The following is a 26142-nucleotide window of genomic DNA, read 5'->3' as shown; positions in this document are numbered from 1 at the left end:
TCCTATAAAGACAGGGTGAGACAGTTGGAGTTGTTCAGTCTGGAGAAAAGGCTTCAGGGAGACCTTAAAGCACCTTCTAGTACCTAAAGGGAGCTTATAAGAAAGACGTGGATAGACTTTTTGTCAGGGCCTGCAGTGATAGGACAAGAGGTAATGGTTTTAAACTAAAAGAGGGTAGATTTTTACAAGATATAAGGAAGAAATTTTTAATGATAAGTGTGGAGAAACACTGTAACATTGCCCAGAGAGGTGGTAGATGTGCCTCATCCCTTGAAACATTAAAGATCAGGTTGTAGAGGGCTCTGAGCAACCTGATGTAGGTGAAGTTGTCCCTGCTTATTGAAAGGCGATGGACTTTTAAAGGTCCTTTCCAATCCAAATTATTCCATGATTCAATGATTCTTATGCAGATTAGTAGCTAGTGGTGGTATTCATCCAAGTTTCACTTGCATTGAAGTGTTGGCCCTGCAACTGCCCAATGCTATTCTAAAGATATATTTAATCAGAAAAAATGATGAGAGCTTGCTTTTTATGCAATTAAGTGGATTGCTTTCTTAGCTGTTCTGTCTGGAGTGAGAAAAATCAGATCAATGTCCGAGGGATGTCTCTGGTGGTAGACTGGGCTGGTCTGATCCACTCTCAGAAAGAGACAGTACCATGTGGGCTGAGAGTCACCTCCAGCAGACAGAATATCCTCTCCATTTCTCCAGTGTTACCTATTGCAAGGGTATCCAGCAGACTCTTGTGCCTCTTAGCATCATTTCTTTTTTCCCCAAAGAAATATTGTCAGTGCAGCTCTTCAAGGTCATGTACATGGTTGCACTCAGTTAATTTCATTTTAATTTGAGTGTTAAAAAATTGAGGAACATGAGCTCTACAGCTTTGAAATATTGTTTAAAAATACATCTTTCCTGGGTAGATGGGAGTATGCTAAATGTGTATATCTTTTAGAAGAAGCCTCAACTTTATTATCGCTGTGATTTCCCAGTTTCACCATTTTCTGGGTTATTTAATTTAGAGATTATTTTAGCTGGTTCTATCCATTTTGCTGAACTGAATTCCTCTCCCCTCCCCAAAAAGCTTTCTTTTAATAACAGTTGTTATTTCTTTGCAAGTGCTGGGAAGAGGAGTCCAATAAACCCCTCCTTGGGTTCCTTCCAGAAATAAAAAAAAAACCATTTCAGCTGTCATTCAGGCCTGCCTTTTCATTAATTCTGTTTCAATGCATTTTATATGACTATGTGACTGCCTTTGCAACAGCAAGGAATCTCAGTGGGATGGAGCAGCTTAATCGATCAGCAATCCTGGTCACCCAGAAAGAGTGTTAATTGGCCTCAGTACTTGAAGCATGTGACACTGCCTGACCTAATCATCAGAGCTGGAGAAGTCAATAAATTAGAGGAGAAATGCAGATGGATAAAATAAGGACCCAGGTCTATAAAACACGTTGTGAACATCGTTCCTGAAACCAGTAGTGCTATATGGAAAAGCCAAGTCAAGCATTTGCTGGATAAGGCCCAGGGGAACTAAGAGCAAGAATAATTTCATGATTTCAGAGTTTCACTTTTTAGTCTTCCATCACATACATTTGATATGTCTCAGCAATTTGTCTGAGAGCTCCCGAGTCTGTGACAATTATTCATTCTCCCACTCTAACAACCAGTGGTGCATCTTGCCTTGCCCCTGCACTCCCTGGGGATGGACTGAGGCTGGCCAAGCCAACATGACCTGCTCAGGGGACTGGCAGGGACGTGGCCAGGCTCACCTTCCTCTGAGGGAGGAGTGGTGCTCACACAAAATTTGGTGTCTGGGTTAAATACTGCAGGTGAGATCTCAGCTCCCAGTGCCACAACGGGAGCAGGTTTGCTTAGTCAAGGGGTCCAGCACTTACCTCCAACCACTGATAAGCTAATAAGTTCAGGCTGCTAATTTAAACCTGTAAATTAGACCCATGAAGAAGCTGGTGTGAACACCTCCCATGGTTCCTGCAGGACCGGCCACGGCAGTGGCTGGTGAAGGAGCATGGATTGCCCTCGGAGGCAGGGCAGTGTCCCATCAGCCTTATTAAAAGTGTTCCCATCCCTGTGCTGCAGATGAAGGACTTCAGTCCCTGGAGCTGGCAGGGGTGATTTTCCAAGCACTGACTGCAAAGGAATTAGCATATGCAAGCACAGGCTGTCCTGGTGAGCATGGGAATGACTGCTGTGGTAGCACAGAGCATACGAGATGTAGGCTGGCAGCTGGGTCAGGCAGAAGAGTCCGGTATTCTCTTGTGCAGTATGGCTGGGTAGGGATAGAATTCCTAACACCTCTTCTGTGGGACTAGGCAGTGTCAGGATTGTATCTGGAACAATAAATCTCTTCATCCTGCCTGCTCCAAAACGAGTACTGTGGTGAGTCCCAAACCTTCTCTTAAACACACAGAAAGAGAAGGAAATAAGCAGTAAATGTATCTGTCAGGCAATGATTTAAAGGGAGGATAATGTAAAGGGTATCCCTCTGCTGGTTTTGTCCAGGATGGAGTTAATTTTCTTCACAATAGCTTACATGGGGCTGTGTTTTGGATTTGTGCTGAAAATAGTGTTGATAATATAGAGATGTTTTTGCTGTTGCTGATCAGGGCTTGCACAGAGCCAGTGCTGATTCTGCTTTTCGTACTGCCCCGCCAGCAAGGGGGCTGGAGGTGCACAAGGTGTTGTGAGGAAACACAGTCAGGACAGTTGATCCCAGCTGACCCAAGGGGTATCCCACATAATATGGCACCATGCTTAGTATATAAAGTGGAGGGAAGACGAAGGGAGTGGGGGACATTTGGAGAGATGATGTTTGTCTTCCCAAGTCACCATTCTGCGTGATGGAACTCTGTTCTCCTGGAGAGAGCTGAACACCTGCCTGCCCTTGGGAAGTGGTGAATCAGTTCCTTGTTTAATTTGCTTGTGTGTGAGGGTTTTACTTTACCTGTTAAACTGTCTTTATCTCAACCCACAAGTTTTCTCACTTTTACTCTTCCAGTTCTCTCCCCATCCCACTGGCAGGGGACTGAGCGAGCAGCTGCGTGGGGCTTGGGTGTTGGATGGGGTTAAACCAGGGCAATTCCCCACTGCCTGTTGGGGTGGATGCAATGAGGAAAACTCATGCCACCAGCTACAGATGTGAACAATGCATTGGTGAGCTTAGTGTCACTGTTCTCCTGTCCTCTTGGGACATGACAGGTGACCCAAGAGTCTCAGGTGTGGGACAGGAAACTAGAGAACACATGTCAACCCCCAGGCATGGAACCATTAGGACTGAAATCCCAAGGGTCAGAATGCTTGAAATGACATCTATCACAACCTTTTGAATACCTGTTTGTGTTCTATATTACCTTCTAGTTTTTGTCTTTTAGGCTAACAGTAGGCAAAGTGTTTGTGACTATCTCTGCAGCCATGAAGTTCCTCAAAGTCTGAGGTGATTTTTGTGATCAAATGTTTCTGGACATGATAGGTGCTGGTTTTTTTCCCTCAAAATCCAGCAGGTGGCAAATGCACAGAATCTAGCCTGAATGTTTATGCAAGAAAAAATGAAAATGGAGTTTCTTACTCTAACCAGAAGCTGTGGGGACCGGGCTAAAGTCTCAGTCTGGGGTAGCCAAGCCTCAGGAAACGGTCCTTTGAACCGAAGGGTCACAAAGAGTGTATTTTCAGTGACATTTCCTCCATTGAATTTTTTCACCAAATGTAGATTTTTTTCAATAGAAATCTGTCAGTTTAGCAGCTGACTTTTGAGCCAGTTGGAAAGTGGACTTTTTCAATTAAAAAAAAAGTCCAATCTAAAATTTTTCAATTATTTGTTTAATTAGCCCCAAGAATCCTTGCAGCAGCTCAGGTAGCTTGACTTTGTATTTTGCACCCTGAGCCACTTTGTATGGCCACACAAGGGAGAGAGAAGAGTCAGCCTCAGTTTGTGCCATTATCTAGATGCACATCCCAGTTTATATGTGGTATTAATGAAAGTATTTGTTCATCCATTTTGTTCCAGTAGGAAACCAAATTTACAGACTTCCTCTTTAGAGCTTTGTCCCTACCCATGCCCCTTTATTTAATTCAAACACATAAAAAATCACATCTGCAGTGATAAATATCTTACTGGGAGGCTATCAGATTTGCACTTTCCTACCAGTTAGAACCACTTTGTGTTGGTGGAGTCAGTGGAGGGGACTGGTGGGAGAGGCACTGCTGCCAACCAGGTCCAGGGACACCAGCACATGCAAAATGACTCCCAGCTCTTAGCAGAGCCAATATGGTAGCGAAGGGGTGGACGTCTCCTACACCAAAAGCTACAGATGCCCAACCATGAGTAAGTGAACATGTGCCTGGTAGGAGTGCTCTGATGCTATTTTATCCAGCATAAATATCTGGAGGTACATTTATCCATCTGTTGGCTGTCCACATAGCTGTGCTCTTAATTATTCTTTTTTCCCTCCACCTGCTGTTGTTTATTTATGTATGGATCTATGATATATATATATATATATATATACACACATATATATATATATATATGTATATGTATATAACAGCAACAGATAGTTGTACAGATAAACATCTGTAGGCAAGGTATGGTCCACAATGGGAAAACCCCCACAGTGTTGGCAGAAAAACTAACATAAATCTGCAGTCAAAGGTCACAGGCATAGTCCTATCAGTTGTCCAACAAAATGCATTCTCAAAAATCTTAGAAAAAAAGTATCAGGAAGAAAGTTAGCAAGGCACTACAAACTCATTTTATTGTCCCCAGAAGGCGTTCAGAGACAGTGGAGCTACTGATGTTAGGTTAAATAGGAAAGGAAAGTAGACCAGATTACAGTAGCCTGGCAGACAGGAAGGAGAAAAGACATAAGGAATAAGAGTAATAAAGTCTCCAGACCACCCAGGTGAAAAGTGCAAACCTACCCCATCCCCTCCTGTCCATAGCTCACTTTTTCACAGAGCCAACAAAAGTGATCTGTATGACATCCTTTATCTGCTGGCCTTTCAATGGGGAAGGCAAGGTTTTTAAGTAACAATAAGAAAGATTTCCATTTGTATTTTAATAGGGAAACATTTCTTTTTATCAGACTACCAGGCTTGTCGTGATTCACCTCTGAGCCCTTCACTTGGCTGATGAATTTATGTCTGTCTCTCTAGGGGACGAAGATCTTGTCATTCACGAAATAATGCCATTATCAGCGTATCTCATGCTGAGTTGAGGCTCAGCTTCCTTGGTGCTGGTCTTTCCTTCCTCCTGTGCTTGGTGCTGAAATTTTGGCCAAAATATGGTGAAAAGAAGGCTGGACTGTGGGCCAGGAGGTGATTCTGCATCTCTGGTCTGGACAGGGTACTAACCTATATGGTTGCGACATCCCACAGGTGGCTTCAAACTTTGTAAAAACAAGTTGCCTTCCATCCCCATCTATTCCTGAGCTATTTCACACTGTGCCAGGGCAGCTTCTCAGCTCGGGTTCAAGATCCCAGATGTACTGCCCACCACCTGCACTCTCATCATGAGTATCTAGCAAATTACAGTTTGAAGATGGCAGAAGAGCAAACCTCTGTCACAGCACATGGGATAGCCCTAAGAGCTGGAACACTGTCTGGTGTTGGTTTTATAGTCTCCAGCTAAACAACAAAAACAAATGTCTTTTTTTGTGTGCGTGTAACTTCAAAATACCAATTATTCATAATCCTCACACAAACCTGACTTATACAGGGGCAGTCCTCACTCTCAGCTGTGTGCTGCAGTCCTGCTGGCATATCAGGGAGGGTTTGTGGGAGCTGGGTCTAGCAGTCGTCTGCAGGCAGTGCAATGTTCCCGTGAGAGATGCAGTTTCCCTGATTGGAGCCCTGGACACACTGGGGAATGGCAATTTTCAGGGGAAAGCCCATGGGCAGGTGGGAGTCCCTCCACATCTCATGATGCTTTCCTTCTGCAAAGGAAGCTATTTCAGTAACCTCCTGCCCACCTATTGCCCAGCCTGTATGTTCCACTGGGAACAGTATTTTTCCGCTTTCAGCCCACAAACAATTCTGGGCTAAGTAACTTACCACTCTTTCTCTCTCTCTGCTGATCTGGGAGCAAGATGAAAGGATTAGCTGGGACTACCACTTAATTTTTAGCTGTTTGGATTAGCAGAAGCAAATCCCACCTCCTATGTCTACATTACTGACTGAAGGGTAGAGGAGCAGATGGGATGGTGAGAGGAAAGTGTGTGCGTAAGTGAATACTTATTAGAGGGCTTTTAAATATCTGTTAGTGTTACACTGCTGTGCTCTCACCTCTTGTCTCCTGGAAGCTCTAACCTGGCAATGCATTCCCTGATATTGTGTTCAGGTAGGAGGAGTTTATCAAGATCCTGATGCTCCCTTTCCCTCTTGCCCAAATGTTCATATCTCACTGTACATTAAAGAGAAACTCAGACAAGTAATTAAATTACTTTTCTCTGACTTAAAATACTTCACAATATTAAATGAGCTTTCACAGAAGCCAAAAGTAAAAGCAATAATGGCATTTTCAGCCAGCATTAAATTGTTAATTAATTGACATGCATTAGAAATAGCATAGCTCATGCAACACCAGCCATCTATTCTGAAAAAACGTTTAAAATATGATGGTCTTAGTGACTCATACTGGTCAGATGCAGCTAGACTCATATACGTAGATGCAGGAGTCTGCTTTAGGAGGGGGGAACAGCGTTGGTTATGTATGGTAGGGTTGTTTGTGTCTGCCATTTACATAAGTCCTGCTTTTATAGGAGTGGAATTCACAAGGAAAATTACAAAAGCTTTTACAAGTCAGCATTCTGCTAAAAAAAGAACTTTTGTGGATATTTATGTGGTTTTGTGCACATTAGATGTTACAGAAAAGCAAGTTAGATGTAAAAAAAAGATGATCTGTGAAGTTCTCCCAGAATAAATATCTACAACACCAACAAAACCCATTCTTTTTCGTACCAAGAAAAACAAGATTATTAGAGACTGGAACTTGCTTGGTAATGAGATGACAACACTGGCAAACCACTACAATGCTGGCCACCTATTACATTCCTTGGTGAATGTGATAATTTGGGAACCTCTGCTTATCCTCTCTGCTGAAGAGTAAGGACCCACATCTTTCCTGCAAGGTTTCTATTCTTATGCCTCACACCCATGCCAGAGGGGTGTCAGAGGAGCACCAGGCTACACAGCATGTCCATCTCCATTTGGTATCTTGGCCATAGAGGATAAAGGAGGTGGAAGTTGAGCAGGGCAGGAATTTGGCACAACTGAGAATCCAAGCAAGACATGGTGTAAGGTCAGGTTCAGCAAACACAGCTATAACAAAATCTTTCAGAACAAAATACCTGAAAGTGTAGGAGGCAGTAGTGCATCAAAAAATGTTTTATTTCTCAAGTCATCTCATTATCTCATCATGTTATAACACCTTTACCCTCTGAACTGCAGAGAAAAATAAAGAAGGTAATTTAACATAACAAACATAACCTAAGTGTTTCTTCAAAAAGCTCAGCATTTAGTGCTATAACTTTAAGGAAGTCCAAATCCTACCTAACTCCTTAGGAGCACAGTTTGGCTTGATTGCCTATCTTGAGGGTCTTTGCAATGGAAATGGATGGGATGGGCAGAAGTGTAATTAATTTCGGATTAATCCTAATAGATCCCAGCCTGTTACTTCAGCTTCTATATTACCTTATTTAAATAAAGTAAAATAAAAATGCAGGCCCTACTTAGAATGAACAGTAGAACAGATAAGAAAGTCAATGCTAAAGACCTTCTGTTCTCTAAGGAACACCTCACTGAGTCAGGTCGCTTATCCGGCTCCTTCAACCATGCACGGTTAGACACGCCAGATGTTAAATCAATCTCCCTTTTCAAAAAGCAATATGTATTCCTGCTCATGGAAAGAAATGTATAAATAATCAAAAGGTAATTCTGGAAAAAGTGGTAGTTTCTTTTTCCCCTTCAGCAACTTACAAAAGCACTGGCTTCCTTTCAACCTTTGCAATGCTTTTATCAGGATCACAAAGCTGTGGGTCCTCTTTGGCTTCTGCCCAACAGATTAGGTGTAACATCAGTAACACCACAAGAACTGGTCTTGCTCATGCTCACTCTCTATCGTAATATCTACACGCAGGAACAAACATTTCTAATTTGGACAACACAAATGAAACCTGCTGGAAAATTAAGCAGACTTCCTGTGTGAAGGAAGTGGAAGCCACGTTTGGAAACAAATGCTGCTAGAACACTGCTGTTCACTAGGGGTTTTTTTACATGAACTCAAGTTTTTGGCCAGTTTTTTTTTTTTCCCCTCTCATACTGGAAAGCAGCAGTGCCTATGATCCCACGCAGTGCTGTCACCAGCTGTGAGGTGCACAAAGCCATTAAGTGCTACCCAGCATAGGGGCTGTTCTCCAGTTGTGCCCTACTGTGGTCATTGCAGCACCTCATGACCAGGCTTGGCATACACTCAGTCAGTGCTGTCTGCTGCTGAATTCACAGCCCTGCCTTGAATCCAGTACTGATGGCAGGGTTTTCAGAATCTGCTGCCCCTTTAGGAGTGGTGGGTTATCTGGGAAACTGCTGTTCTCTGAAATTCCCTCCTACACCTTGAATTTTGGTAGAAGTTACAGAATCCAACTGCTAGACACATGATTTGGCATCCAACATCATCTGAGGCACTTCAGGGGATTTAAGCCATCAGCACAGGGCTGGCAAACAAAACACAAGCCCTCAGGCTCTCAGCCATTCAGCATGAGTGCCAGAGGCCAGGCAGGGTACCCATAGCACATGCAGTGTCTTCCAAAACTTACCAATAAGCATTGAATCCTGCCCAGAGCGTGGGATTCAGATCATTAAGCCACTTCAATATAAATGCTTCCATGTGTGCCCCATGCCTTAGTGTCCTCTAAAGTAAATGACAACCTTGGTAGTGAAGCCTAGAGAGGGATTTGTCTGTACAAGTGTGGGCACCTCCTTTGCGGGAGCTGATTGGCAACCAATCTGCATCAAGGGAAATTTCAACTAGGTCTTCAAAAGATGTTTTCACTAAGAGGACCAAGAGTAGTTCTCCACTGATTGCAAAAGGATACCAAAGCTATTTTAGTAGGTGTCTTACTCTATAAGCTGCATCCACCCCCTTGTGTCTAGATCCTACATAACTGATGGTGTAAAGGGGAGGGGAGCAACATAGCTTTTGCAGGGGGAAGTTGTGCCTCAAAAGCCTACTAAGAGGCTTTGAAGGAACCAGTCAGTGTGCTGATGTAGGTGATATTGTGTATTTGGTTTTCTTGAAACCATTTAGCAATTGCCTGTCTCATGAAAGATTCTTACAGAAACTGAGTAACCAGTGGATTCAGAGTAAGGTTTTTTGTGGGTTAATGAGTGATTAAAACATAAGAAAGATCTGTGAAGAAAGGTACTGGTTTTGTAGTGATTCCCCAATATAAATCATGTTAAAAAAGAGGAGATGATAGTGAGGTGGCTGAGTGTGAATGACACATATTATCTAGGGTTATAAAAACGAAAGTAGCTGTGAAACATCATGGAGAGACCTTGTGATAATCTACTACTGTGAAGATGCAGATGAGATCACTGGTGATAAACACAAACTAATGTATAGCATAAAATACACATCTCTAAAAATAAAGACACAATGACAGCCTGAAGAAAAGGATTTAGTGTGAATGAAGGTGGTCTGTGAGCACTTCTTCAGTGTTCAGTAGTGGAGAAGGGCAACAAAATGTTAGACATTCCAAAGAAAAGGAAAAAATATAAAAACATCACTGTGTGACAGTGGACCACAGCCTGGGCCCTGTGTACCTTGGAGTGCAGCAGAAACAGAATTGGGCAAATTAAGGTGAAGGGTGATCAAAGGCACAGGACAGCTCCTGTAAGGGGAGAAATGAGTCTTCTATGTGGAACAGGAGAAACTAAGGAGGAACAGGATAAGGAAGTCTATAAATTCAAGGTCTATACAATCAGAAATCACTTTCCTTTTTCTCCCAAGTAATCCAATACAGTTACGAGGGAATAGGTTTACAGTACAGAAAGGAAATGGTTTTCTACCTAGCACATGGTTAAATTTTGGTGCTTCCTGTTTCAGGGTGTGGGGGGGGATTGGATGAATAACCTTATGTTGAAGTGGACAGCCAAACTAGATAATTCACACCCTAAAAATGCTTATTTTTCTTCATTGACTATAGAGGAAGCTTGTGATGAGTTGTTCGTCTGTAGAAGTCCACGCAAAAGCTGCTCAGAGGCTGGTTGAGATGAAACCCACCTGTAATATATGCTGGAAAAGATGGAGTAACACCCTCCTATATCTTTGAGAACTCTGGCCAAAATTCCTACAAGAAAAGTCTGGTGCAGGGCAATACATCAGCCATATAGCCCAAATCATACTTAAGTCTGAATCTCCCTGGTTGGTCATCAACGCTGAGTCTTTTACCTGTATTGCTGATTTACCTGCATGTGGGGGGATAACTGCTGCATTCTCAAGGGGAGAAATTAATTTTTGACTTAACTTCATTGCAGTAAGAATTTACCCAAGGACTCAGCTGTTTCAAGCACACTGTTCTTGAAAGATTCTATGCATAAACCAAGACTAAACCCAGCCTACCAATTACCCTTCCCTGTGGGTGTGTAGTCTTTGCTCAGCATTCAACACAGAAATACCTGCCCCACCAGCACTTAAGTTTTACAATAAGTTCTAAAAATAAAATCCTGAGGAATTGTGGGCAACTGGAAAAGTTCCTGGCTTTTATACTTTACATGGGACTGCAGTAGTTCACCTGGGAGCACAAGCCAGACTCCCTTTTGGGCTGGCACCAAGCAGCATAGCAGATGGGCAGCTCTTTCCTTCTGACCCCGTTTACTGAGTGCTGTGTCCTCCTGCTTCCCCAAAAGCATGAGCAGCTCAGGCTTAGAGGAGGGAGAAGTGTTATCACCTCATGGGTTGTGCAGCAGGAGCATTCAAGTCTGCTGGGGGTGGTCCAGGCTCAAACCCAGCTCTTTCCCGAGCCCCAGCAGAAGCCAACACCCAGTCTGCCATACTGATAATAAGCTAGAACCATAAATTCAAACCCAAGACTAACAGTGACAAAGTGGTGTCCCTTGGCAGAGCTGAGACACTGTCCTACAGCTGGAACACCAGGGAGCTGTGTGTACCTGTGCAGCATGAAAACAAAGCAAGCACTGCCTGCATGAGTCAATGTATGCACAACTGATGGCTTTTGTGTTTGTCTTGAAGATTCATAATGATCTAGTAGTTATACAGTTAAATGCATTTCTCTTTTTGTCCTTCATCTGATGTTACCAGAGGTTTCAGAAAGCTATCTTGGAGATGAAAGACCTCCTAAATTACACCAACAGGAAAATAGCTATAATGGTGCATATATTTTGCTTCCAAGATGAAAGTCACCTTCTTACACTGAGAAAGGCATAGATATTAAAACATGCAACTACATAAACAAGGTTAAAGAATGTAAAATGTGATTCTTCTGATGGGAAGGATGCGAGCTGGACCAGGACGGTTTTACCTTCCTGTTTATGTTTTTCTAGTTATTTCCAAGTAAGTGGCAAAATATTTTAAGTCTTCTTCAAAACATAAGTGAAATTTTAACACATATTGCAAGACCATGAGAAAACTGCCATACCAGGGCTGTGTAATCCCAAAGACTGCTCTGATGACAGCAAACAATAGATATTTCATGGGAGGTACAAACCTTCATATAATGGTCAGTGCTAATGGGAAAATGACTTTCCATCCCCCAGGGAGAATACTGTTTATTTTATGCTGTGCTTGTCCAGGAACCTTAGACTTTATTCCTCTTAACCTTATTTAATATAACAGTGAGTATTTTCCATTACCTGTTCAAATCCTTTTATGAATCCTGCTTCTATTTTAAAACTACAAATCCTTGGCCATTTTGTGATGCTCTGATCCACCAGCCTTTCCTGCCTCAAAACATTTTCCTGCCTTTAATTTTCCTGAAAGTGAATACCATTTAATCCATTTTTTTAACTTGTACACTCTATCACACACACCGCAGACCAATTTTTTTTCACTTGTCAGTTGTACAAGGAGGGTCACTTTAACTTAGTCATTCTTTTGCCTGCTTTGCCTTCTGGCCTGAACAGAGGAGTCTGCCTCGATCAAAACCCTGGAAGGTGCAATATTACAGGCCACACACTCGAGCCAGAGGTGGCTGAAATTCTTTCTCAAAGCAGATTAAACCTGCATCTCTAAGCGCTCAGCAGGGCATTTGTGCCCCTCTCTGTCAGCCCCACATTCCCACCTTGGATAGTCAAAATCCACCTCTCCAGCAAGAGGCATCGGCACCGCTCCCACCCCCCAAATAAAAGCAAAGCACCAGCTGTTAATGCTGTATTCACAATACCATAATCCACAGACAATGTGACTTTATTCACAAATATGATTTTTACAGAGGTAGAACAAAATACTTTGTATAATCTTTTTTTTTTTAAACTATATACATACAAAGAATATAATAGAATGACAAGAAAGAAAAGGTTGTAAACAAAACAATATTATGCCATCAAATACAGTACAAACAGCATGCATGAACAGCTTCAAATGAAATCTTGCTGGTGTAACTTTATTTTTTTTTCTCATGTGGTAAATGAAGAGTAGTAAAGAGTCATGCTCTAATTGGATTGAGTATGCCACAGCTCTGCAATTTTGTTTTAATTATTTTTTTTTCTTTTACAATAAACCAACAGGATTGCTTTCTTTTCACTGTGGTGGGGAATGCTTTTGTAATGCCCAATGTAATCTTAACAGAAAAATATAATAATCAAATCTACAAAGTATACTCTCATTTAAAAAGCAAACCCATAGAAACTGTACAGTTTTAAAAAGCGAATTATCTCAAATGCTTCTTAAGAGAATTTTCTAAAGAAAGAATAAAATATGCAGAATAAAAATTAGGAGAGCTATTGTTCTGTAACAAAGCTAATCAAATACTTGTTTTCTATTCCAATAAACAGCTTTTTTAATTAATGACTATTCTGGAAATTATGAAGTGGGCCAGGTTTTATTAATGTTCCACTTGACTAATAAAGCATGAACTCCTTACAGGTACTATAGCTGTCATTCCCCTGGGGATGGATGGGGATTGGTTCTGCATGCATGCTGGAGACAGGGACAAGGTTTAGTCATGGGTGTAGATTTTAAAAATATTTTTAAATGTTTTAAATGTTTAGAAGCTTGTATAAAAATAATCTTGCTTGTTTTGCTGCTGCATTGAGATTTGGATACGTGATTTTCTGCTGAAATTCATTCTTGGCCCTTACAATTGCCAAGGACTTCCACTGGATATTACCTGGGCTGCACCAGGTCCCACCAACAACGGCCAACAGCAATGGTTAGAGCTCACACCTGAAACATGTAAAGCCAACAGCAAACCCCACACTGTTTTCCCTGTGGCTAGGGCTGAACCTCAAAGATCTGGGATTTGGGGAATGGTGCTGCCCTGCCCCTCCATGCCCTGTCCCAACCTATATCATGGGAAGGGTGAGGCTGGAGAGAGCAACTGTGCTGTTACTCCTGTGAACTATCAACAGTGGTGAACCACAACTCCATCCCACAAACCTGGACATGCTGTGACTACACAAGCCCGGGGTCTGGTCAGGTCACTGTCCTGCTCGGGAACAGCAGTTGCGTGAACTGGAAAACAGGGTTTTCTCCCTCTGACCAGCAAGGAAGGAAACTGTGAGCAGTGGGGTTAAATCACCCTCCTGCAGCTCACCCCCTTAAATGTCATTTAAAGATTCAACCACACAAACAGGACCTGTACATTCAATTTGTCTTTATCAAGAACACGAGGACGGTCAATGTTAAACACATGCTGTTTATGGCCACGCATCAGGCACCTGCCCAAGCTTCAATTGCAATGAGTTTACTAAAGATCAAGCAGAATATTGAACAGGGAAAGATAGTGGGTCTCATTTGACTTCAGGTTCTCAAGTGATTCTGGTTTTAAGGTAGAAGCTCAACTCACACTGGACATGGGACCCATCCCATGTTCATTGTCAGGTTAAGTGATTGGGTGTTGGTATGAACATCATCCTTTGACAGATCACAAGGATTAAGTTAACTGCAGTGAAAGCAAATACCTGCCCTTTGTGGCAGATCCATCTTTGTGGCTTCATCCATGGCTTTGGCATCTTCCTGGGGAATGGATTATCAAACCCCCCTGGATTGCCCTGGTGCAACTGAAACCTGCATTTCGCTAATCGACCCTGCAGCAGATTATCACCCCCAGAAACATGGCATTTATTGAGAGGTGTGAACAGTGTGCTATGCACAGACAGAATACTCTGTGTGATCGTTTACAGTCAACAAAATAAGCCTGGCACCTCTTTGTGGAAGAACTGTACAAAACATGGCTGAAATAGCAGGATTGTCAATGATGGTCAGTGGGAGATACTCTAACCCTCTGAGTAAGACTGCATCTTTCTGTTGTGTAAACTGGCCTACAAGTATGAATAAAACAATACATTCCTGCCCCATTAGCCTTGGGGAAGATTAATGCCCTCTAATCTACACTAAATAAACTCTGAAGCATGAAGAGAAATATTTAAGTCCCACACTCAGCTGCTTGTGAATTAATAGAGATCACCCTGAAATTGCTATTACGAAATGCAAATATTTGCAAAAGAACAATTAAAAAATATTCCTGAAGTGCAAACGAAAGGCTTGTCAGGCATGTTTGTGGTATGCACAGGGACAGTCAGAAGGCGAACACTAATGAATCCCAGGGCAGAAATCTGAGCTAAAAACCCATTAGCCCATTGGCAGCAGGTAATGGCACAGCAGCTCGCATGGGGAAACAATTCTGCCCGATAATCAGAGGCCTTGTTAGGATGCCCCAGTTTTGATTCTTTGGACAGTTTGTTTGCATACAACTACCTGTATTTTCAGAAAGCTGCAGTACATGGCTCACAGTAAATCTACTTCAAACACTTGCTGATACGGCTCAAACCGATCTCATCTGCCCTGATCTGCAATTTTGTGTTAGCTAAAGTAATAAAAGAATCCTGTTAAACCTAAATTATCAAATGAAAAAGGCAATTTTCTCATTTATACTCCATTAGTTTTTTTAGTTATTGCTAGGAAAGCTCTAAAATGCTTAGGTCATAAAATAAACATGTGGCTTAATGTACAGTATGTGTACTTAAGAGGATGATGGCATCTGCAGTAACTGCTCTGCACTGCTATAGTAATGGGATGCACAAATTAAGCAACAGCACATATCAAGTAAAGCATACAAAAATGTATGGCAAAAAGTTACAAGCCTTCTGCTTTTTTTTTTTTTTAGTAACTCTTTAATTGCTAAAAAGAAGAAATCACCAATATCCACACCTACGACACAAAATTGCAACATAGTTGATTTCAATAGATGCCCATTACCTCTGTGCCAGCAAAACTCTGTAATACTGTTATCTTTTACATTTCATTGATTAGAAGTTTATAAAAGTGTCCCCTTCCCAAATTAAATTCAATGATATATTTTCCAGCTGAAGTTAAATGATTAGCCTAATATGGTTTCAAGCACACAACACACTTAAGATTTTGGAAAAAAAAGCACCCGAGATTCTTAAGTCATGGAGATGTAGGATAACATATGAAAAAGCATCCAAGTATTCATTTTTGGAAATGAATTAAGAGCCTAGATCACTTAGGTACCTTCAATAATTTTACTCTCAGGCCCTTCATTCAAACATATCAGAGTACTTTCTATCAATAATTTAAATTCCTTAAGAAGAGGGCCACAACTAAACCTGTGAATTCACAGAAGCAAGATTCCATAAACCAAACCATTTACAGACATACTTTAGCATTACTTTTCAGCAGGAGGCATGAGGATCTTGAGAACACAAGAGTCTCTGAAATTCAACCTGTGTGTTGCTTTACCCCTTCATGCTTAATTAAAATAGATATCATTCAGAGCAAGGAGCAAGCAGAGTCTCTTCAGAAAGCTGCAATGAACTTCTGGATCAGACAAATTCGATGAGAATCATAAAACGCAGATATGAGATTTCTCCTTCAGCCAGGCTTTTACAGAAATATATTTTCCTGGCTAAAAAGGGTGGCACTGCAGAACTTTACATAGGGAAATGCAAAAATATAAAGAGGAGAGTCCCATTTTCTTCCTCAGTAATCCCGTAAAACCAACAATCCGTTTCCATAACAGCTCCAGACAGTTACCTGATTGCTGACAGGGCCTTTCTCATCACCTGAGGGGAGTCTACCCTCTGTTTTCCATGCTGTCAGTGGCAGGTACATGGTCAGAGCTGTTGTGCTCGTTATCCCCCAACTTCCCATTAATGTGACCAAAATGACCTCCCCAGTTGCAATAACTGTGCAAGCCTGTTTTACTTATAGTTCGGATTTTCTTCCTCTCATGGCACAAAGCTGAAAAGTAAACAACAGCTAAGAAAACACTTGCTTGCCAAAGCCTGGCATGAGAAGGTGCAAGCTTTCCTTGCCAGAGCCTCCTGGACCTATGTTTACTCACACCCTCAGCACTGTTTCATGCTCCAGCTTGGCATTGTATGGGAACAATCACCATCCTCTTCAGGCCCTCCCTCTTATTCGGCTTTTGAGAAGCTACAAATATAACAGAACACCGTTTTCTGTGACTATATTGACTGCACTAATTACCCACAATATTGTATATTTGCTACTAAGAACATGAATGTGTGCTTTCAAAGTGTGACATTCAGGGCTTCAAGGATGTGAAAGGAATTAGATGGATTGTTCTGTCACTTAATCCGAGGCTCTGATGTACTTTTAAAAATTTGTTTAAAACCCCAAAAAACAGAATACACATTTTAACTGTTGAACTTTTACCAGCTAAAGGAGTTTGTAAGGACCCTATCACTATGTGATTACAACAGAAGATACACAGTTAAGGTCAGGTCACGGTTTCCAAGAACATTCACAGGGACTGAGGATGAGGAAAACGAGGGATGGATTCTGCAGGAGCCTTCAGGAGACTGAGCTGCTCACTGGGGAAGGGCCTTGAGTATTGCATTCACTTCCTCTGCAACTGCTGTCAGCGCAAACTCAAACTGCTCCTGCAGAGAGAACAAACACAAACTCTGATTAATAAAACAAAACACTTTCCAAAAGGCTGGTGCACTATTCCGGAGCTGAACATCCTCAAGACATTGTTAAAAATATGAATATGCAGGATGAACTGTGCACTGCAATGGAAAAGAACAAAATGTTCTGGGATTATTGATGTCATATAACATGTTTGACAGCATCTTGAAGCCGGAGTAATTTTAATGGAGAAAAATGTTAGCAGCAGAACATAAGCTACTGGGACACAATTGATGTATTGCCATTGCGTGGTCAGAAGGCTTTGGGAGTAGCTGATCACCAGCCATTTACTTCTGACACAGAAATGGGAACTCATTAATATAATTGAGATACGCAATAAGTGAGATGCTGCAAAGCAGAGGCTTTGGCTTTTCCTAGGACTCTTTCTAGTTGAAACAGTCTAGAATATCTCCTCACCTTATATCTATTATAGAGAACAATATCTGCTTTTTGGCTCACCTGTCACTGATCTTTTTAAGCCTCTATTTTTACTGGTCTTTCCACACCCACAAATTACTCAACGGTGGAAAGCTTTGGAAAGCTTTTTGCTGTTTTAATTTACTGTAACCACAGCACCAAAATGATGGGCTGGCAGAGGTGTGAAGGACACAGCCATGAATTGCTGCTGCTTCTCAGTGCAAACCTAACTTGCTCCTGAACTGTGTAGTCCTACAGAAGGACAAAGGAGTGTTAAATCCTCAAGGTTAACAGATGTTATATTTTTCAAGCAAGAAATTTTTCTCGGTATTTTAGCTTACTGAAATATCTCACTGGATGATTTTGAGTTTGCAACTTTTCAATGAGCAGTTTACTCAAATGACAGGCAAATCAAAGACGCCAGGTAAGGATGGTGGAGGCATTTCTGATTTTCTAGAAGTACTCCAGAGTTTTAAGATAGTTGGAGTCAAGGTGCTGAAGAATTGACTTTGGGAATGGAAGTCTGAGATACACCCTACAGAACATCCCAGGATCACTGCTGGGATACCGTTTGTGCCTTCCGTTAGAAAACTGGTGGTCTGGTACTTCCAGCCCCTCAGTTTGTGCTGCCAGGGGCTGTGTGGTATGGCTGCAGAACACAGCCAGCCCCCAGAGGTGATTACTGGACTAATAGTGTTCATTTTCTATGATGTTTCACTTTCCTGCAGAAATCTGAAGGAAGGATGAAAGAACAAACTACAGGTGTGCAACTCACAGTTCAGAAAGGCAGCTGACTTCTAATTCCTGCAATCCAGTGCCAGTCTTCTCTGCCTTGTCTCACCTCTATGCAGAATCATCTCCCATGTGAAGACACTTCAGAGAAGTAATGATGGGCACAGTGCCAAGGCAGAAAAATAAATAAAAACTCAGAATAATTTCTGAGCGATGATGACATTCGAGAACTTTGCTTTCTGCTTGGTACTGTCAGAGTGGCATCCGTGTACATTTGCTGGACTGCAGCCAACAGTTTTTAATCAGACATCAATTCACCCTAAAGAGTAGGACTCATCCTCACTAGCCCTGAAAATGGTGTATATGACTGCCTATGGCTCCCTGCATGGCCTAAGGTCTCTGCAATTAAAGAAAAGGCTGGGAATGCTGGTGGCCATGCAGGAGCATCAGTTGTGTTTTAACCAGAGCACAGTGAATGTGTGAGAGGAGTTGGAGGGCAGCAGGGGCAGAGAGGGCATGCCAGTGGTCATGCTGTGCCAGAACCAAACTGGGAGCTAGTACTAGCTCAAAAAGCTTCAAGACATTGAGGTTGATGCATGAGAAGTACATCGGGGAGAGAGAACTCTGGTAGGAGGAGGCAGGAGTCACTGGACCCCATTGAGACAGCCCTGTGAGATGAGAGACCTGTGGAGCAGCCTGGGCAGGGTAGGAGACCCTTGTGGTGGGGCTGGCAGGAGAGGCACCAAGCAGGTGGTCCTGGAATGCTGGCACTCAGTTCTGAGTGGGACAGCTGGTCCCCACCGTGCCAGTCCTTGGAAAACAGGGAGGACAACAACAGAAGAAGGTGATCTGAACACGATGGGGCTGACACAGTGATGCAGTCAAGCTCCAGAGATGAGCAGAGGCCTCTTTCAGGATGTGAGAATCAGTTTAGAATGAGGGAAGGTCCCCATGGTAATGAGGCTTCCCTAAGGTACTCTTCATCTGAGTATATCAGAGCCAGGAAAACCTTGTAAGATCAAGGACTATAGACCCTATTATTAGTCCCATTGTTGAAAATAACTTGTATTGCTCTAAAGTAACTCACTCAGCAAATCTGCCCTTTAAGCTTGTTGGTTCAGGATGTACTCACCTTATTATGATGATCTGTCAGGCTGGAGACCAGCTGACCCCTCAAGGAGGTCACCCTCCAGTCACCCCTGACGTGAGCATAGGGCATCATTGCACCCCCTGAGCAAGAGTGTCTGTCTCGCCTGGGGACTGTGGACTGAGCAACAGGAACTCAGTATGGATTTTGGAGACAAATTCAGTGGAGACTACCAGCAGACTTCAGATGGGACCTTAATGGCTGAGGCAAAACAACTTACAAAGTGTGATCTTTATGGCCAGAGTTCAAAACTGACAGTGAAACACTGCAGTAAAGGGGACTGCAGTAGAGCAGACACGAGATGTGTGGGGACATGGCCTTTCTGGGATGGTGCAGTTGAGCTCTTCCTCCTCCATCTTTCTGCATAATACACACAGGCAAAACACAGAGAGTGCAGTTTCCATTGATGTATATCACCACCATCCAAAGAAAAGCCTTTACACACCTTTCACACTCTTCCACAAGGATGAACACAGAGCAATTTTTCAAGGAGCTCAGTTTGTTGGTCTGTACAGCTACACTGCCATTCACATATGCTATTGGCATATACAAGGTTGTCTGGACATGAATTTTAACATCTAGCTTTGCCTAGAAAACTGAGCTGGACGGGCATTCGGTGGTGTCAGTCCACCTATAACGCAGAGGTGACAAGACTATACTTAATAATAAAGTAGCTTAAAATAATAGCTTAAAATAATAAGCTACGTTTCATTAAGTCTACAAATAAAAATTCACAGGAAAACAAACTGGGTACATGTAGCATATATGATACAATAAAGAATCTAGTTGATATTATTACAGGTTGTGAGAAGAAGGATATAGAAGGAGAGAGGAGAAAAAGGAAATATATATTTTTCCCATCACAGAGAATACACTTCCTCCTTCATTACTTTTTCCTCTCACATGTAACATATCAATTCTATTTTATGATTCCCCTGCAAAAAAAAATTCCACAAACCCACAAACCCTCTATTATGCTTCCCAGAAATGCAGAATGTTGTTCTGATAATTTCATTAGAATTTATTATATACAATGCTTTTGAATAAAAGATCCCTTCCAGAAGATAAAATGCTGCAAACAAATCTTTCCTATGCCTACTGGAAATGTGGAGCGCTGCCTGCTGGAAACACAATAACATTGCTGAAGGAAGTTGGTGTTTATTTTGCCTGGGGATATTCTCTAATTGGCATTTCTAACCTGACTTTTAATCCATCGTTTTAAATTACTCCAAGAGTCTAATATTCCTTATTTGTATTCAGTTGGGAAAGCACAGGGGTTTGTTTAAATCCATCAGAAAAATTCTCTGGGGATCGTGCACTGCTAGCATGTAACCAGATATTTATAATTTGCAAGACATTAGCTTGAATAAATGATTTGGGTGGTTTTGAGAAAATGACAATGATGGAAGAAGGAGTAAGAGGAGAGATAAGCAATATCCTGAGAAAATTTTTCATCCTGGATGAGAACACAGGATACATTTTTTTTCTGGAGTTCTTCCAGACAGATGTTTGGAGGGAAAAAAACCATGTCTTAAGGGAGATTTTCATGGAACTAGGGTAACTATTGCTGAGCTAAGTAAGAGAAGTTGTTCACATAACCTCATTCTTTGGTTCTGGAGTGATGTTTTTTCTTCTGCTGAAGGCAACAAGCCATAATTTCTCTGCTCTGAAAAAGAAACTGGAATCTGAGCTCTATGTTGCTACAGAGCTGCTATATATTTTGGAGGCATTTACAGAATAGCCCAGGACTTGCATCTTCTCTCAGAGTAAATATATATGACATTGAATACTGTGTGTTATTTGCATTTTTTTTTCAGTCTGAATAATCAAAGCAGAAGAACGATTTGTGCGATTTTCTTGTCTTACTTGCAGATAAAGCTTAGTTAGCTTTGACTGGCTTATCTTTATTTTTCATGCACTTACTTAATTGGTAAATAATAATTAACGTTCCCCCAGCTGTTCTTCAGCACTATTTCTCCTCGTATTAGTGGGAAAATAGAATGATTGGGAAGAGATTCAGGAAAAGTTATGAAAGTGATGTTGATTTCTGCAGCATATTTATTTCACCTTTGCCCCTCAGCAATTTCAGCTCCCTAAATGATGCAGAAATTCCTGTCAGTTCCAGCTTGGCCAAGACAGAGTGCTGTCACATTGCTGCTCAGTTCGGTACTATAACTACCATTTGATATTTTATAATGTCATAAACATATTTATTTGGTCTCCATACCAGGAACAAGTTTCTTTATTGACATATTTGCAGCTCTTAACTTGCAGCAAATACTGTAAAATATCATTCCATACAACACTGGAATTGTTAATAATAGTAAGTTTCATTTCTAATTTAAGGGACTACAATCACACTATCGGCTATCTTTGAAAGTTTTACATTGTGGAAAAATGTCAAAACTATTACAACTGACAGGAATCAGAGAGTAAGGCATTCACCTCACCAACGGGTACAAATATAGTTTCCATCTTACATCCACAAAGGACAAGGCTGTAGGCACGATGTAAGCTTCTTCCATTCAAAGATACTAAAATTTACTAGATTTCCTACAAAACTTTATTTCCTTTAACTTAAAACTTCTGGGGTTTTTTTCCCATTAAAAAAATCAAATGCAGTAGTTACATTCTCTTTCATGAATAGAAGCTTTAAAAAAAATATTACATGCACAGTTAAGCACAGAGAGTCTAAGCAAATAATCCATAGTTCAGGATGAAAGCAAGAACATTCTTTCAAATGCACATTTTCTTTAGCAGGCTATAGATTGTTGTCTTGACTGCCCTTCATATATGGTAATCAAGATAGATGTTGGAGATGTTACAAGAAAGAACAGTAAACACCAAAGAAAGTAACCTAGATAAATCTTCAGCATAAATAAACCTCAGTTGGTAGGGAGCCAAACAGTAATCAGCAAGCGACCTGCGTTAAATTAGGTCATACCCTCTCTCTTCTGTCATGAAAACAACTACTGTGAAAGACCTTTAATGTATTTAAAATCCCAGTGGATTTATTGACAGTACCTTTGTCTGGACCATGCCTGGTCTCTGGTCCCTCAAGTGCTCCAGGGTAGCAGCAATATCAATCTCTTTAGCACCTGCAACAAACCACAAATTGGGCTGAGTTCAGAGCACAAGATAATCCATGCTGCATCTGTCAATCTCTTGCTATCAGGTTCCCTTTGGGCTAACAGTCCAATTGAAAATTATTACATCCATCTCTCAGCAGATTTGGCAGGCAGCTGCAATTTTTGTGTTCATATCGAAAAATAAGAGGTTGGGGCACCTTTTACTAACATTAATTCAAGAGAAGCCAAAGAAAAACAAATTCTTAAAAATGTCTCTGCCCCTAGAGCAGAATATATTTTGCAGAACCTAAGGGTCTGTCATGGCAAGGCCACTGAGTGTCCCTTTGTCAACTCTAAGAGTATGCACTGAATTAAGGGCCTGAACCACACAAAGAATTAACTCTGTAAAAACAAGGTTTAGGTGACCTTCTGTCACTTGCAGTTGAGACCCAGAAAACCTGTCCATGGCTCCCTTGTTCAGGACCTGCCAGACCATCTTGCTATGTCATCACTGCTTCATCTGGAAAATCTAAGGCACTTTCTTTAGGTTATACTTTGGGATTCTGGACACGGCTGCCGTGTAATGATCAGGAGCACCAGGACACAGATAATAGACACAGACAGCCCAACAGTTCCCCTCCTCTGTGCACATGGAGGTGCTTTCTTTCAGGACATGATCTATGGAGATCAAAGCAAGTCCTCAGGCCCCTTCCCCTTCTTATAATATGCAAAGACTAGAGAACTGAAGGGGGCAGGAGATACTGATTTCCTCCTCAGTTTCCTCTAGTGTAAGACATTTCAAGACCACCCTCCTCATTTTCCTTAAGGGCCTAATCTGATAATGTTTTTTTAAGGGATTGAGGGGAAATCAGGATTTTGGTCCTTCCTGTACGAGCTCCAAGAGTAGAAGACTGGTTGGAAATCCTTCGAGCTGAAAAGTTCAGCTACAGAATTTGGCTCTCGTGCATCTGTTCCCTTCTGCATCTTGCAAGAACATCTCATGGTGCTAAAGCATCAGGCAGATGGGCAAAGGGTCATCCTAGCTCAAGTGTACCTCCAACTCTGCTCCACTATTCCCTGCTGCCCTGGTTGGCCGAGCATTGTCCTAGGGCAGATGTGGGTTTGTAGCTTGAGAAGCTGTGGTGGTTTGGTCTAGGCCTTCCTTGGTGACCAGTTTGTAACCAAGGAAGGGTCTAGATTTACCCAGTAAATCTTAGTAAGCTTAGAAAGGTGCTGACCTCAGGTCTCTCCTCTTTCATACATTCATTTTTGTCATGAGATGGTTTATCAAGGGCAGTGATTGGCTACAATTCTGCAATCTGCTTCTATTTTAAAGGATACTCAGCTCTGAACAAGACTGTGGCCCTTGGATGTGCAATTTGACAACCATTTTCCATTGTCTGGCCCTAGGAACTTCCTGGCTCAGCCTGTGCCAATCGTGACTTCCTTCTGGAGGCATTTAAATATGCCCAACTATTCACAGGTGTCTCAGTGGCCAACTTGTGGGCCATGCACCTAAAGCGTTGTTCCTGCAATAGCTAACTTGCATACATCTGGAAACATACTTGTTTAGTCCTCAGAACTGGATTTTTAAAATTGGACCCAATGCTTATCACTCTTCCTACAACTCTTGTAATTTAGGGGCTTGTCTAACCATAATTAGGTTCATGTCAATGTAAACATCATTCACCTCCTCATTTACCCAACTCAACTTTATAGCTCAGCACCACCTTTTAAAAGATTCAGAAAAGTAACAAATAGTGAATGATTTCATTTGGTATCCTTGATAAAAGATATGAAAAGATAATTTAAAATAGCATTGGCTCTACAAGAATAATTGACTTGCAATATGTTCTTCATATCAATGAAAATATGTTCTTCAGCTGTATCAGAAATGAAATTAATTAATTCAGTAAATAAAACAGTGACAACTTAGAAATGTTATCTGACAGATAGTTTTGCTAATTGCCAGGGGTTGGGGTATTGTATGTACAACTTTTGCTCCCTGTTCCCCGCCCTCTCCAACCACTGGGATTTACAGGGATGGGCTTTGAAAAAAAATAAAATTATATTTTAAAATTAAAAAACCTCAAAATCTTCTTACAACAGAGCAAAGCAATACATACTTAAATATGCTGTAAAATCTGATAATAGTGACAATAATTGTAAATTAAATCTGTTGCAGGTTTTCTAGTGGCAATTCACCTGGAAAGCATCAGTAAAGGTACTCTCACTGCAAACCCTAACAGTAGCTCATTTCTGTGTTTATTCTCACACATAAACGTGCAGTTAGGTGAGATTTTCCTGTTTCACCACAGATATCCATGGAACCAGAGCTGTGTGAGTACTGTACATCCTTTACAGCCTTACTTGTAGCTTCATTTGATTACCAGGAAATAAAATGTCCCAGTAGCATTTTGGCTCAACATCAGAGCAACTCTCAGAAATTAAGATATGAGAAAAATTTAAGACACTGTCATCCATGCACGAGGTTAACCACTGTCCTGAGCTGTCCTCTGAGGTGTGTGCTGCAAGGATGAACCTGGAGATCCTCCCACTGGAGCTGGCAGGCTCGAGTGCTACAGGGACTTACCCATGGCTGTGAACATATATGTCACCCCCCCAGTGAGGGATGGTCTTTATTGGAAATTACTGTAGCCTCAGGACAAAAAGGAAAAAGGTTCAGGACAAGGCATAATAACACTCCTTAATGGCCAGACAGGCTTCTGAGCTTACCTTTGAAAGAGTTAATTTGTCCATTTCTGTGATGCAGATTGCAGGCAGTTACTAGTGAACTGACACTTGCTTTTTTATCATCATTAAGGGAATGACATGACTAATAGTATGAACTACACTTGATCAAAAATTCCTGATCTAGCAAACCAGCAAAGCATATGCTTGCAATGGAACATAAGAACAGTCCTAGTGGGCTGGTGTGCTTAATGGGAAGCTTATTATGAAGTATTTTGTCAGTAAAGTCTCTGAAATGTCAGTTTTTGCTGATTCGTGTCCCCCAACCCATGGGTTGTGATCAGCAGGTCACCCAAAAGCACTTCTGACATCCTCAGTCATAGGTAATTAAAAGGAAAAGGAGAGGCAAGTATGATTTTGCCCAAATCAAGTGTCTTGTTGAGATGCCAGGGGGTTAGAGACAATCCAAAGCAGAGACATGGAGTAGTTTACTACCCCCTTTTTTCCACCTCTGAATGCCTTGGATACTATCGTGATGGGAACTACCTAAGTATTTAGAGAGACTGGTCAACAAAGCTTAGGGCTGCAAAGACAGGATTCTGTTTTGGAAGAAAAAGATCTTGGAACAAGAAAAGGAAAAGGAATGAAATCAATGGCATAGGGTAAAGCCAGCATGACTTGTTTTCTGTCTACATGAGTAAACCTCTCTTCCTCCTCTGCATCTACATGTTCTGCAGCTATTCCCTTATTGTGGCTAAAACAAGTGTGTTTAAACATGTATATTGCTAGTCCCCTATTAAATCTCATTTTGTGATGAGGGCTTTTTTTCTCTTCAAGCTTAGGCTAGACTGCTGTTATACCATGTAGATTCAGCTCACTTCCACTGATGTGTGCGATAGCCTGTAGAAAGTTTTCCGGTGACAGAGACAGACAAAGGAAGAGATT

General features: G+C 41.6%; 1 protein-coding gene across 1 annotated transcript in view; it reads right to left on the bottom strand.

Moving 5' to 3' along the window:
• Nucleotides 1–12392: 12392 nt before the first annotated feature.
• PTPRN2 (protein tyrosine phosphatase receptor type N2) overlaps nt 12393–26142 on the bottom strand; it is a 645372-nt gene continuing 631622 nt past the window's right edge. Inside the window, exons 22-23 of the mRNA XM_032679900.1 lie at nt 22463–22536; nt 12393–17114 (exon numbers count right to left, since the gene is read on the bottom strand). Of these exons, the coding sequence (XP_032535791.1) occupies nt 17043–17114; nt 22463–22536 (146 nt within the window). The 3' untranslated portion in view covers nt 12393–17042. The remainder of the gene's footprint in view (nt 17115–22462; nt 22537–26142) is intronic.

Source organism: Chiroxiphia lanceolata, chromosome 1 (assembly GCF_009829145.1).
Source record: "Chiroxiphia lanceolata isolate bChiLan1 chromosome 1, bChiLan1.pri, whole genome shotgun sequence".
In the NCBI taxonomy this organism is placed as follows: Eukaryota; Metazoa; Chordata; class Aves; order Passeriformes; family Pipridae; genus Chiroxiphia; species Chiroxiphia lanceolata.
Note: the sequence above shows the minus strand (reverse complement) of the source record. Positions and strands in the feature narration are given on the sequence as shown.